The sequence below is a fragment of the Embiotoca jacksoni genome, unplaced genomic scaffold, assembly GCF_022577435.1.
Source record: "Embiotoca jacksoni isolate LCO1_2020_lvr unplaced genomic scaffold, fEmbJac1.0.p SCAF_8, whole genome shotgun sequence".
NCBI classification, from domain to species: domain Eukaryota; kingdom Metazoa; phylum Chordata; class Actinopteri; family Embiotocidae; genus Embiotoca; species Embiotoca jacksoni.
Window position 1 is genome coordinate 880639 of NW_027185436.1, and position 13845 is coordinate 894483.

Here is a 13845-nt window from a genome sequence, read left to right on the forward strand (position 1 = left end):
TAACTTTTGCCCTAATATTTAGATGTGGAGGTTAACATTAGAACAAATTCCCATTTACAACATAAAATCAACTCACTGGCTGTCACTACTACAAACTATAGTAAAATGTGTTTTACTAACACTAGGTATTATTAACAACATCTTTGGGCAAAAGGAAATCTTACAGGAATACACCAGTGAAAATAACAGTGGAGTATGTAAACAAGAGGGGGGAAGTGCATTATTGCTATAACATGTCTAAAAAAAAAAATAAAAAAAAAATCATACTTAGCATGGGAGGATATTTGCCTTTTGTGGTATACAATTATTCTAACCATCAAGAAATATTTAAATGTTTTTGGATTGTTTTAAGTAGGATGTTCTTCTTAAAGGTAGGATCATGTACTCTAAAACATTTTTAAAACATTTCTAGAATTAGGGCACAATAGTATAAAACTTCTTTAATAATCTTAATATACAGTATAATATTTCCAAAATGTTTTTCGAAGAACGTTAAAGAGAATGTTTTAGGAACAAAAACGAAGAAAAAAAACCTTCCTGCTAAAAGCAACCCTGGAGAGTTTACGTTTTTTGAGCTGGGTAGTGTGTTTGTGTACAACAAAAGGTTTATAGTGTCCCATGCTAAGGACAAACGGTGTTCAGGCATATCATAGCAATATTACTTTTTTACCCCTCTTTTGCTGACACTCTTTTGGAACTCTTCGCTTTGAAACATAAACTAAATGTACTAACTTTGAGTAGATAATCTGATAAATGCTATATGAGTGTGCACGCTGTCTACACATCCAAACACTTCTGACAGCTAGTTTCGTTGGATGGTTTTGTCCTCTGGTTGAAAGTGTTTTCAAGTGAAATCTCATGCCACTGGTGTTTGGTTTGGCTGTTTATAAGGTGCTGGTTTGAATGGATGTGAAACTTTAACATGGGTCAGAAAGGAGCCAATATATTTGCTTGGATACGTATGCACTAGTGGTGTTTTTATTTTTTCTTCCACAGGAGAGAAGTCTCAGTCATTCCTTGAACGACACACATCGTGCTGAGCAGCTTCGCTACTACCAAGCCAACTGCTTATCCAGGTAGGAAAAAAGTGTGTGTGACAGAGAGTGGGTTTGTAACGTGCAGACATGGACGGCCACAGATTCTCACAGATCAGCTTACCCAACTGGCCAAAACACAATGGCAACGAGTGAACGAAATCAAATAGACTGTCAGTGATTTACTTTTACATTTATTCATGACAGTGACATCAAAGGTTCTAAAAGGTCAGAAGGCGAGCGAAGTCGCTAACATATATGGTTTGTCTGAACTTTAAAGGCCAGCCAGGCTAATTAGCTTACCTATGGCCAAAGTGTATTGTTTTCAACAGAAATTGGAGAACTAGGCGTCATATGTCAGCCCAGCTGTCTCCTCTGACATGTCTGTCTTTTCTCTTTGGACTTCAGTGTTATTCCACCAAAAAAATTTAAAGCTTTGGCTTTACTCACTGAGATTTTCCCTAATGTATGTAATTAATCTCTAGAGCAGTTGCCCATTGCATGCAAATTTATAAACATTTATAGTGCTTGTTGGAACTTAAGGTTTTTTAGTTTAGATATAAACAAAGGATGGATTGTATTTAAATATATACATGTATATATGTACTTTTCTCATTTGATTTGTTTATTTTCAATTTAATTTTTCAATTTAAGTCAATCTTGTCTGTTTTAGATTTACAACTGTGCAAATTGTGAAAGGGGTCTGAATACTTTCTGAAGCAACTGTAAATAAACTGACTTTGTTTGACAGGAAATCAGGTAGAAGAGCACCCGGAGGACGTTTCCACTCTTTCACTGTCGTCGTGCTGATGTGCCTTTAGACCAGAACTGTGAAACCTTCCAAATTATACAGTTACTAACTTTTACCGTGTATAAAAGTGGATGTAGTCTCTGGGTATGGCCAAAGCTAAAATGCCTTAAAGTGTAATACCACTGAGGGCTGCTGTCCTCTGCCTCCAATAGACTCCCATTCAAACGGCATCAACTTCTCTCATGAAATACAAAGTAAATCTTTCCCACAAGTCAATATGATATCAGTATTGAAAATAATTCCATCATTTATTAGATATTAGGCATCAAAGGCCAAGATTGACTGACAGACCTGGGATGCCCTCACGTTGTTGGTATAGGTGGACGTGCATAGTGTCGTCCAGTTCTCAGTTAGATCGATCAGCTAGATCGAATCGTAGCTCCTCTCCAGCTCCTCCCCCATATCTAAATATGGTCACTTCTTGTGCCAAAACAAGATGGTGAAAGTCACAATGTGCAACTTGAGGCATTAAAACAATAGATTAAAAACCAATGGGTGACATCACAGTGGGTTGCCACTGTTGGTACCAACACATGCAGTTAAATGGGTGCACAGGTTCGTGAGGTTTAATAGTAAAAAAAAAAAAAAAAAAAAGTCAAAACAGTCAAAAGTCACTACTCTTAATTATATTTGCATCAGACTTTTTGGCGCTAACTGTCTTTAGCTTCATTTCGAGCTGCTTTTACATTGTCTTTTGTTAATTACAAAACTTCTCTCGAATCTCTGGTGAAGATGTTCGATTTCTTTAAGCAACAGTAAGTAAGTAATGGTTTGAAACTACAGGACAGGTATGCTTTGTAATATATGCACACTGTTCTGCATTGATTTCAACTTAACAGGAGACAATGTATTTTTTATAAAGGAAGAAACAAACCTTTCTTCAAATATTTATGATGTTCAAGAAGAGATTATGTTTCTGCATCATACCCACAACCTCTCACGATGACCAGGATCCACGGGTTACGTTTTGTTCTTGTGTCAGCCCATCTGCTCTACGATGGTTGTAACATTGCTGATAAAAGAGGATTAGTGCTTAGGACAACGTGTGAAAAGCAGCTGTGATCACAGGACATCTGTGATGCCAACAAACAAATTACAGGATTTTTCTTTTCCCTAATTGGTTTTCCACTGCGGAAATCAGACTGGTTTTTGGTCACATGAATGCTGACTAACTGAAAACGTAATCCTCTGACTGTATTACATAGACATTACTAGAAATGTATCTTCGTCTATTTCCAATCTGAAATGTAATTATTCATTTTCTTTTGACTAATTTAATTATCTTTGTGTTTTAATTGGCTGAGCGCTGATTAATAAAATAAATCATTTGATCCCATGTTACCTTTGAACATTTCCGGCATTGGTTTGGATAGGTGTCCATTTGCGTCAGTGACATCAGACTGACTGGGTATGAATCGTAGTAATGGCATTACACTGCCCCTCCTTTAAAACTAATCCTGTCCCACTAAGACTGAAGCCAAATTGCTTTGAGCTTAAATGAACTCAGGAACCATCAAACAGAAATCACTGGTAGTATTTCTCAGTTGCATTGAAATACCACAATGTATTGAGGTAAAGAGAAAAATTGTCAACTGAAAAGTAATTGTAAACAATTTTGATAGTTGATTCATTATTTAAGAATTTTTTTTTTTTTATTTAAAAAAGTCACAGGTTCGAAGTTCTAAAATGTGAATAGTCCTTCTTTTTTTTGTTGCACTCATCCAAAGTAACAACTTGAATATTTTGGGGGGTTTTAGGCAGTTGGTTTGACTGTTGACTTGACTTTTAATTATTATCTAAATTAATATACATGTGGGGCAAAATATTAGGACTACTTATCAGTATAATGCAGCACAGTACACCACCATCCACTGCAACCACAGTATTAAACAACAAGTAGAATAATAAAAAATCTGACAAAGTTAACAAAAACTGAAAATTTTCAGTTTTCATAAATTATGGCAGACTTTTTGTATTATAGGAATTGTTGCTCCAGACAAAGTGCTTGGTGTGTATGTTGTTGTTGGGGTTATGTACCATCTCTTGGCCAGGAGCAGTGTCTTTCTGGCTGGAAACTTGTCTTGGCCAAGAATTATTCTGTCACATGACCACCTGTGCTGCTGACTCCAGCTACATGTATCTCAGACAGGCCACAAGGGGCATATCAATCTTTTTATCTAACGCTTGACAAGAAATCAAATAACTGTTTGCTGAAATGTTTCTTTGATTTAAGATTAGCTACTCTACATCTATACACATGTCTTGACAATGGATCTATTTGTGTTTCAGCCCTGAGATGAGTCCGCTGAAGTCTGTGCCTCAGATTAGAATAGACATGGACCCAGATGATGATAATTCCTTCTACTGGAAGAGCAGAGGATCTGAAACATCACTATAGAGCACCGAACCACTGGCAGGCAACCTGCAGCACCCGCATCACAACTTTCTGTCTTTTAATAACCTAAAATTACTCGTTTGTTTTTTTTATGCAAAATTTCTATGATTTCAAGATTTAGTTTTTAATTGCGGCACTGGAAAAAAAAAAGGGAACTCATTAGAAAAAAAACATGACAGTTACAAGAAAAAAATGTGTTTTTTCAATTAATGACAATGTTTTAAAAGTATATTTTCCTTCAACACCTTGTCTTGGTATCTTTCTCATACCGCCATAGTAAACAGTCTTTGTGTCTGACTGAAATGCTGATAAACGTAACTTCTCACTATTCTTCGATTCAACTCCTCCCACATATTGCTGACCAACAGTAAATGCTGCAGCTCTTTCTGACCATGCATGGAGTGCCCTCCCTGCTCTTTTTATATAAATATTTATAAATATCATCTGTCTGAATTTTTATATAAACGGAATTACTCTAATAACATTTTCCTGTAGCAGGAAAATTATGTTTTTTATAGCTCTACCTCTTATTTTAGATTCAAGCTTATTATAAACAAATGCAACATGTTGATTTTTGATCCAGCATGGTGTTTTGATATTTTCTCTGTCCTCTTGTAGAGTTGAAATGATTCAAAAGATTCACTGTATTATAGCTTGTAAAGGAAATAAAATAGATATTTAAGTTAATTAATGGATAATTAACAATGCACATCTGTTTGTGCAGATGAGTTCAATATTTTTATTTTCACTTTTTGATGCAGTCTTGATTGTTTCACTTTCTGGATCTTTCTTTCACACTTTCACTTCAAAGCTTTTGTTACTTGTTTAAATTAAATCATGTTTTTGTTTTTGTTTTCCTTTTTTTAATGATTGTGTTGTGTTTATGTTGGTAACATTTCTTGTGTCTTTGTGGGTAGAAAACGGTTCAGCGATAAATAATCATCTGATTTTCCTCAGCCAAACTTAAACTCTAACTAGGAATGCATATAATATAATTACTTGTGCTACACAAACTACTTTACCTAAGTGGCTTAAAAAGAGATTGATCCATTGTTACAGTAGCGATGTGAAAAAATAATTCCGAGACTGGATTCAAACCCACGGACGCTCCATGCAGTGCGACGGCTTCAGTTCACAACAGGTTTATTTCTGTTGGAATTATCCCATGTGAAAATGGTTTCTTTTTGTTTTATACATCAAAGTTTTGTTTAGATGTTAAGACAACACTCACATGCCACACTGTACGTATATTCAGGGAATTATCGGATGCCGGCAAGCACTCTTTCTGTAGAGAAACTTAATTGAAAAATTTGAGGGGACAAAATTTGTAACAAGAACACAACGCTTCAGTTCATAACGTTCAACCCTTCTTTGAGTCTTTGAGTATTGGGTATTAAGTATCGTGTCCTGGCAACAAAATATGTTTCTTCTTTCTAACTCAAAGTGCTGAAGCCTCATTAAAGTTTTGTAATTTTCTGGCACAGGACTACACACTTTGGCCTCCCATCTTTTACCAATGTACTTGTATCACGGAGGTACGAAGAGTATGAATTATTATATCTCTCATGTATATATGGCATGTGATTGTTACGTTAAACCCAAATAGATAAAGTTGTCATGATGCAATCTCAATCTGCAAAAAGTGAGTGAGAGGGTGTACAAACTCCATATTTCTTCCATGTTTCTGCTGAACAGCAAGTCCTACAGAGTGGCTCGTCAGCCCACAGTCAAAGAATGAAGCCTTTCAGTTCCCACAACTTAACCAGGTGTATTTCCCATAATGTGACTATTGTGGCCCTATGTGTCATGCTAACTTTTCCCTCTTAACCTATGTTGTAGAGATTCCATGAAAGGAGTAGTTGCACAAAATAGTTTATATCACAGCACCAAACGCAAAGTTCCAAAAATGTTTGATTTTTAGATGAATCCTTAATTTGAAGTTTTGTTTTGTTGTTTCAGGTCTTACAGAGTCTTTCAGAGTCCTCACTGTAGATGGCTAGTGCTAGTTGTGGATGTAGCTAGCGATTAAGGGCAAACAACAAACACAGTAACAGAAAGTCATTTAATTGTGTACAAGCCATACATTTAGGATGTTCTGATCCAACAGCATGCACATAGTCATGGCTTTTGAAATGTTCACTACATTCATGGTAGACTGCTAGAAGGAGTTCCTTGATACTTGTGTTAGGTTCAATTGCCTTAACTGCAGCCTGGCGTGCAGCTAGTGTGTACCTTGCCATCCTATTCATGCAATCCGGAAGCTTGCAGCCACAAGCCATTTCATCTTGTTTGTTACTACCTCTCCAGTACGAACACACGCTAAAGGGAAAGCTATCCAAAGCCTAACAGATGTAATTCAACCTGACGAATGCAGGGAGATTAGGTCAACCAGCAAGCTGTCACAGATGGAGATCCCTAATCGATGGCCGCTTCAAATGGTTCATTTATTTGTTTATTTTTGACTCAATTGTTTAAAAGTATTTACATAAAAATTATGTTTTCTAGAAGGAACTTGCTGCAGTCATGCCAGTATATGCTATTTTTTTTTTTTACCACTTCTCATTCTCCAGAATCTTGACAACAGAGGTAGAGAGTGCAAAGTTAGTATAACCCATCAAGACACAATGGCCATATTAATGGGAAATATACCAGGTTGAGATAAAGCCGAATATTTCTTCAACCACAGTGCAACAATCCAAAACGTCTTCCCACAGGAACACTAAAGCACTTTCTCACTTTGTGGGTTTAATTTGAAACTGGAAATCATGTCTTCACTTGTGTAGACATAAAAGTGTGATAAATGAGCCGCCTTCTTCTTCTTCTGTAAATCCTGTACATTAAAGGCACATTGGCTCAAACTATAACGCATCAGGTCACTTTGTACCATAACGCTCAGCATGTTAATTTGTTTTCTTCAATTTGTTACAGTTCATGAGATGAAGTCACAATGAAATAATACTCATCAGGGTCTTCACCCGTCAACAGCAGTGAGTGGAAACAAGAGTAATCTAACGTCTGGGATATTATATGTGGGAGTCATTAGTTTTAAGTATCATACTGTGGAAGCATGTCAGACAAAACCCTACAATATGAAAAGAAAAACTTAATTAAGTTCATTTTAGCATACAGAATACTGATACTTTTTTTTTAATTATTATTTTGATTAACTTTTTGTGATTTTTTTTTTTTAGAACAGGTGAAATGGTTTATTTTAGAATTTATATTTTTCACATGAAATGTATATTGAAAATAAACAGAGTTGTCAAACAGTGATGGTGTGTGGCTTTTCAGTCAGAGTGAAAATAAATATAAAGAACAAATGAAAAACGGAGTTAACTTCAAGCAATATATTGACGGTGTATGCTATACAGCCACTATTAATATATTTTAATGTCAGTTATATAATTCACAATATGCAGTAGGCCTACTTTGTTGCAGTGACAGAGCTAAAACAAGTAGGTGATCAATTAATTGAGTAATTCCTTTCTATTCTATTCGACTGTAATGCCTATAATGCACTGAAAAAACTAAAATGGAGAACCTATAGTACTTACACGGTCAATGAAATCAGTTTTTTTAATGTTTTTTTTTATCTTGGTCCAAAATGCTATCTGTCATCCACACATTAAAGTAATATCTTAGAGCCATCATTTAGTCAGTAATTTCAGCCAACAAATTATATTCCGTATTATTACTGATGCAGTTGCTCCCTCTAGTGTTAGTCGACGGTGTTACAAACTACAGAGAGAGGAAACAGCTTCAGGAGAACCCTGATTTATAATTCCTGAAGTTAAATAAAGGATGAATGCTCCAAAATTAATTCAATCCAATTCAATTCAATTTTATTTATATAGCACCAAATCACAACACAGGTTATTTCATTTCACTTAACACATTAAAGTCATTACAACAGAACTTTACACCATTATATAGAGAAACCCAACAATTCAACAATTCCCACAAAGGAGGGAAAAACTCCTCTTTAAGGGAGAAAAACCTCCAACAGAGGGAAGGAAAAACTCTCTCCTGATAGGAAGAAACCTCCGACAGAACCAGGCTCAGGGGTGGGCGGCCATCTCCCTCGACCGGTTGGGATGAGAGGAGAACAGAGAGAGAAAAGGACAGCATAGAGATCCAAACCATGAGCTGTTGGTGGCGACGACGATGACAGAGCAGAGACATGCAGCTCCATGACGGGATATCTGCAAAAGAAAGAACAGAAACTACGCCAGCGAGGGAACTGAATGGAGACAACAGACAATAAGCAAAAACTATGGGAGAGAAAAAGCATGAAGTTAATGAGATGCAATGGTGAGATATGAGTGTATAGAGAGTGAAAGAGTGAGAGGAAAGAAGCTCAGTGCATAACGAGGTCCCCCAGCAGCCTCGGCCTATAACAGCATAACTAAGGGTTGGTTCAGGTCTACCTGAGCCAGCCCTAACTATACGTTTTATCAAAAGAAAAGTTTTGAGTTTAACCTTAAAGCTAGAGAGGGTTTCTGCCCCTCGAACACAAACTGGGAGCTGGTTCCACAGGAGAGGAGCCTGAAAACTGAAGCTCTGCCTCCCATTCTACTTCTGTAAACTCTGGGAAGAACAAACAGGCCAGTGTTCTGAGAGTGAAGTGCTCTTTCAGGATGATATGGTTCTATAAGATCTCTGAGATGAAATGGATTCTGGTCATGAAGAGCTTTGTAAGTCAGCAGGAGAGTTTTAAATTATATTTTTCATTTAGTAGGAAGCCAATGAAGAGAAGCTAAAACAACAATAAATTCAGTGGTTTATTTTAACGGCCCAGCACTTCCACTCAGGTGTTTTCTGCTGTTACAGATAATTAGATCATTTTAAATCAAAGTGATCAGGGTGTATCAACAGCAAGGCTGCCAACGAAGAAGAAATGAAAAACTGAGTTAACTTCAAGACATATATTGTTATGCTGTACCCTACAGCCAGTATTACATTACATTACATTTCATTTAGCTGACGCTTTTATCCAAAGCGACTTACAATAAGTGCATTTCAACCATGAGGGTACAAAATATTAATAGATTGACTCAGTGAGTCAATGTGAAAATGAACTTTTACTAAATATGAATAGTGGACTTAATTATTATATTTGATTTAAATCAGTTTTAGTGATTAGAAGTTGTTTTTTTAATCAACATAATAAAACTTTGTAAATTGTATTGAGTTTATTGTGCCTTAATACTACTACTACTACTACTACTACTACTACTACTACTACTACTACTACTACTAGTATTAGTTATGATAATAATGTACTAATATTAGAATATGAATTACTACCTCCTACAATACCGCTACTACTTCCACCACAAGTTTTGCCACCACCCGTAACTATGACCTGTACAACTACTATTACTATACTGACACACTAATTCTACTCCTCTCACTGCAACCGGTGCATCTATCACCAGTCCTACTACTAGTCCTCCTTCAACTACCATTACCACCAATAGCACTACCAGTACTATTAATACAAATACTTCTTAACCCTACTCCTAGTCCTACTCCTCATAATACTAGTACCACTAACACTGTTTATACTACTGACATTACTACTACAGCAACCAAATTTAACCAGCAGTAAAGCTACTACCAGCACCAGTACTATTCCTGCTACAACTCATAATAACAGAGTGTTTTTCATCAGAGGTTACTTCATATCAATTTTGAAGAGCAGGTTTAAAGACTCGTTTGTCATCCCAGACAAAAATTAAATAGTTCTGACTTTTACTGAGGTAAAAGAATCAAATAATTCTACAAACTGCTGCAGATACATCAAATATTTCTAAAACCGAGTAAAAACTGCAACATTTAAAACAGAACAGACACCAAAGCACTTTATTTCTCCTTCTCTTTGTAATCATGTCCTTCAAGTTAATTAACAGATAAACACCAGCTAAAATAATCACAGAATGTCTTGAAAAGCATGACTGAGCTGAATACAGAACCACTGAAGGGAAAAATAAACTGCTCTTTTTTTCCACGAGAGGACAAACAAGAGCTGTGGAAGAGACATTCAGTGTGTGTGTGTGCTCATGCACTTGTGTCTTTGTGAGGACCCGGTTGCACTTAAGTGATGTCAGCAGAATGGGAAAAACTGAAAAAAACAGACCTGTTAGGCAGACTTCACTTGTAGCCACATCATATACACTATAGTATATGGTCTAAATTAGCTTCCCTTGTTGTGTTGCATATGTTTATTAGTTTGTTATCAAGTGAAAAAAGACAGTGTGGACCTCCTACAAATTGAGCAGAATGGATCCTAAAGTACAAATAAATTGAATTTGAAAATGCTTGACTTTAATCAGATGAACTGAGTGAAAATGTATTCATTTTTTGATGAATAAACAAGCATTTTGACAGATATGTGTATTCAAAAAAATTCCTCTATTTTTGAGTATTTAACACAGTTTTGTCTGTAAATGCGTTGCCAAAAATGATCAACGTAGGCAGAAATGACAAAATCACATTATTCCATCTTCCGTGATCGGCAACTGCCCCTGCACTTACAAATAATGAGAATGGCTTTCTTTCAAACTGTTTTTACCAGTCAAGTGTGAGATACCCTCAGTTAATGTAGCTTTATGCATTTGGCCATTTCAGTTCAACAAACCAAAATGACAGTCTCTCAGGTGTGTCATAAACAAGCCCATCAGATGAGGATGCAGCTTGCCTGTAGTTTACCAAAGTTTGAGTGGGTTATCCAGAGTGCAGTTTGAAGCCATTAGAGGCAGCTTCAGTTTCAAAGGTTTCTGGGTCTGAAAACTCTCCACTGTAGCCTTTGCATGGCGCAAATCTCAAAATAATAACAGTAACCTACATGTGAGCCAATTCCACTTGTTGTAATTTCGTTTTTCGCTTGAGTTGATTATGCATATCACTGCAATGCCTTTTTGTTTTTAATTATGTATTATCATCACTGATTAGTTATCATAAATTGTTAGCCTCGATGGCTGGCTAAACTGAAACATGGGATACTTGTTAAAAATGTTCAACAGAACTTTTAATTTGACACTATTAGTCTCAGCTGGTGTGGCTTCTTAGATTTCTTTATGGAGTGGTAGCAGTTATACTGTTGTCAAGTGAGCCATTGTTTGTTCAAACCAATTCAAGAAAGCCGCCATTTGGATTTTGATGCATGTCTGATGATTGTGTCAATAATTGCTAAAAATATGTCATAAATTGAGTAATTTTACAATTATTAAGAAATAGGGGAAAATCTGCTCATATCCCAACAGCACACATTCATAATTTACTAATATTTTATATTACATTAAACACAAATCTTCAGTACGTGACAAGAAACTTTCAGTCGATTACTGTTCAGGATCACTCTCACTATGTCCATGTTTAAAAGTACACGGCAAGTGTCAAATCAATGTGAAATAACACTGAAAGGGTCAAATAACTCAATCTTACTACCTGTCTTCACCTATCAAACGCCTCACTGATTCACAAGGCACCAACCTAAATAAACCCAAGTAAGAACCTACCTAGTACAGAACCTTAGCAACAGGGTGAGAGTATGCAGTACCCCACTGTTAGCAACTGGGCACCTCATTTCCCTGTTGCTTCTTTGAGTTAGGGCCATGAGAAGGCTTAAAGAAGGCTCAACAGCAGTCCTGGTGTTCCAGAACTACTTCCCTCAGTACTCACACCCACCACCTCAGCTCTACCTGTTTTACATCTAAACCAGTATGACTTGTGCCTACATACTTTGGAAACGTCTTTGCACAAAGGCACAACTTCATACCTACATACCTTCATGCCCACCAATACTTCCCAGCCAAATACCCTGCTAGTTTGACTTTCGCCTGAATACTTTGGCAGCATTATATTCGCCACAGGATCATACATGCCATACATGACCAATTAAATCACTTGATATTCGGATAAGGATTCTCCTCTCTAATATTTAATGACATCATTAATCGTGTTGCAATAACATTTGAATAAACTTTCCCTTTAAATTTCTCAACAGCTGTCGGTAAAACATTTGATATTCAAAATGGGCAAAGTCCTGGCCATGCTCACCAGGAATCCACTGTAACTTACTTGTCACTATTAATGATTTTTTTTCTGTAATTTTGAATATGAAGACATTATGAGTGTCATATAATGTGATTTGAGTGGACTTTCCTTTTGTCCAGTTAAAATCACTTGATATTCGCCATTGACATCCTGAACAGGAATCCAAGGAAAGTTCCATGCCATGTGTAGCCTACAAACCTGAATAATTCTCCCCAAATACCAGACCCCCACATCTCCTCACCATTTATCTCAGTGATCCTAAGAAGGATCCCCTTAATCTGTTTACACCACCAAACCTTTGCAGGATGTGAACTTTCGGTTAACCTTTTAGTCAACTCTTTCCCTCATAAAAACCCCAAACTTTCTGTCACAAGTGACGATATGCACACCTTTTTGGTGAATAAAACATGTCACGGTTGGGCGAAACATCCTGCCATCCCTTGACCCAGCCGATAACACCACATTTCGGTTTCAACCGCTTCAATGTACACATTCCAAAGATGAGATTTTCCAGGCTACAGAACAACTCCAAATGGTCCTCATTACTGACTCGCAAGGGACCACATTGCCATCCTGTGGTCAAATGTCACCAAAAAACTCATGGAGTCATGGAGTCACCAAAAAACTCATGGAGTCCATATACAAAAGATGGACTTGGTGAGTTCTAATCATATCCATTGCTTTATTATGTATTCTATGATATTATTCTGCTAACAGTGTGATATTAATAGAAAGTGTTCTGGATCATCAACCTATGTACTTATGTTAGCTGTGGACACTTTCTACTCCTATACATATGTCTCTCACCCCTCTCTCTTCCTCTCTCTTGCTCTTTTGTACCCTCCTTCATCTCTGTATCAGATTAACTAGGTAGAATGACATTATCGTATGAAATGGGATCTATGTTATGATGATCTATTTCATCTTTAATTTGTCCATGGTGGAGTGAAATAAGGGATTTAAAATATATATATATATATATATATATATATATATATATATATATATAGTTTGAATCAAAACATGCCCAAAGGGGACCTCCCTCCTCATCCTCTGAGACGACGGGTGTCAATGAATGTGAAAGTCGACCCCATCCTTCCTTATTAAAACCAGGGAGACTTGGGCTGTTCTGTTTTTTGTTTGTTCAAGTTCAGTTCAGTTTGTTTTAAGTTTCAGTTTAGTTTTGTTTTCAGTTTCTTTTAAGTTTCGTATTGGTCATTTTTACACGTCTTTGTTAACCTTTTTAAGGTTAACATTATCTAGCACATAGATAATCCAAATTCAGTTTGAGCCTCCTGTTTATTATATGAATCTGCAATCAAGCCAGAATAATTACTTCAGCTATTTCGCTGATCAATAAATGTTTGCATCACTATAAGTATTTTTGCTAGTGCCAAGGGCCCGGCCAGCTCTAAGTGTTCATCAAAGTTATAAGTAGTGAATATAAGTAGTAGGCTAATGGTTTCTTTGGTCCTTGGGTGTTACCTTAGTTACTATAGTCCTACATTAATTAATTCAATCCTTTTCCCGTTAGTTTAGTCTTTCAT

General features: G+C 36.4%; 1 protein-coding gene across 3 annotated transcripts in view; it reads left to right on the top strand.

The window, feature by feature from the left end:
• Positions 1-7511, top strand: part of slc4a4a (solute carrier family 4 member 4a) — a 66187-nt gene extending 58676 nt beyond the window's left edge. For 2 of the 3 annotated variants that reach the window (XM_069139107.1, XM_069139108.1), the window contains exons 26-27: positions 997-1076; positions 4135-4223. In XM_069139107.1, the coding sequence (XP_068995208.1) occupies positions 997-1040 (44 nt within the window). In that variant the 3' untranslated portion in view covers positions 1041-1076; positions 4135-4223. Of the gene's footprint in view, positions 1-996; positions 1077-4134 lie in introns of all 3 variants that reach the window. The other variant, XM_069139109.1, reaches the window with a different exon arrangement.
• Positions 7512-13845: the final 6334 nt, after the last annotated feature.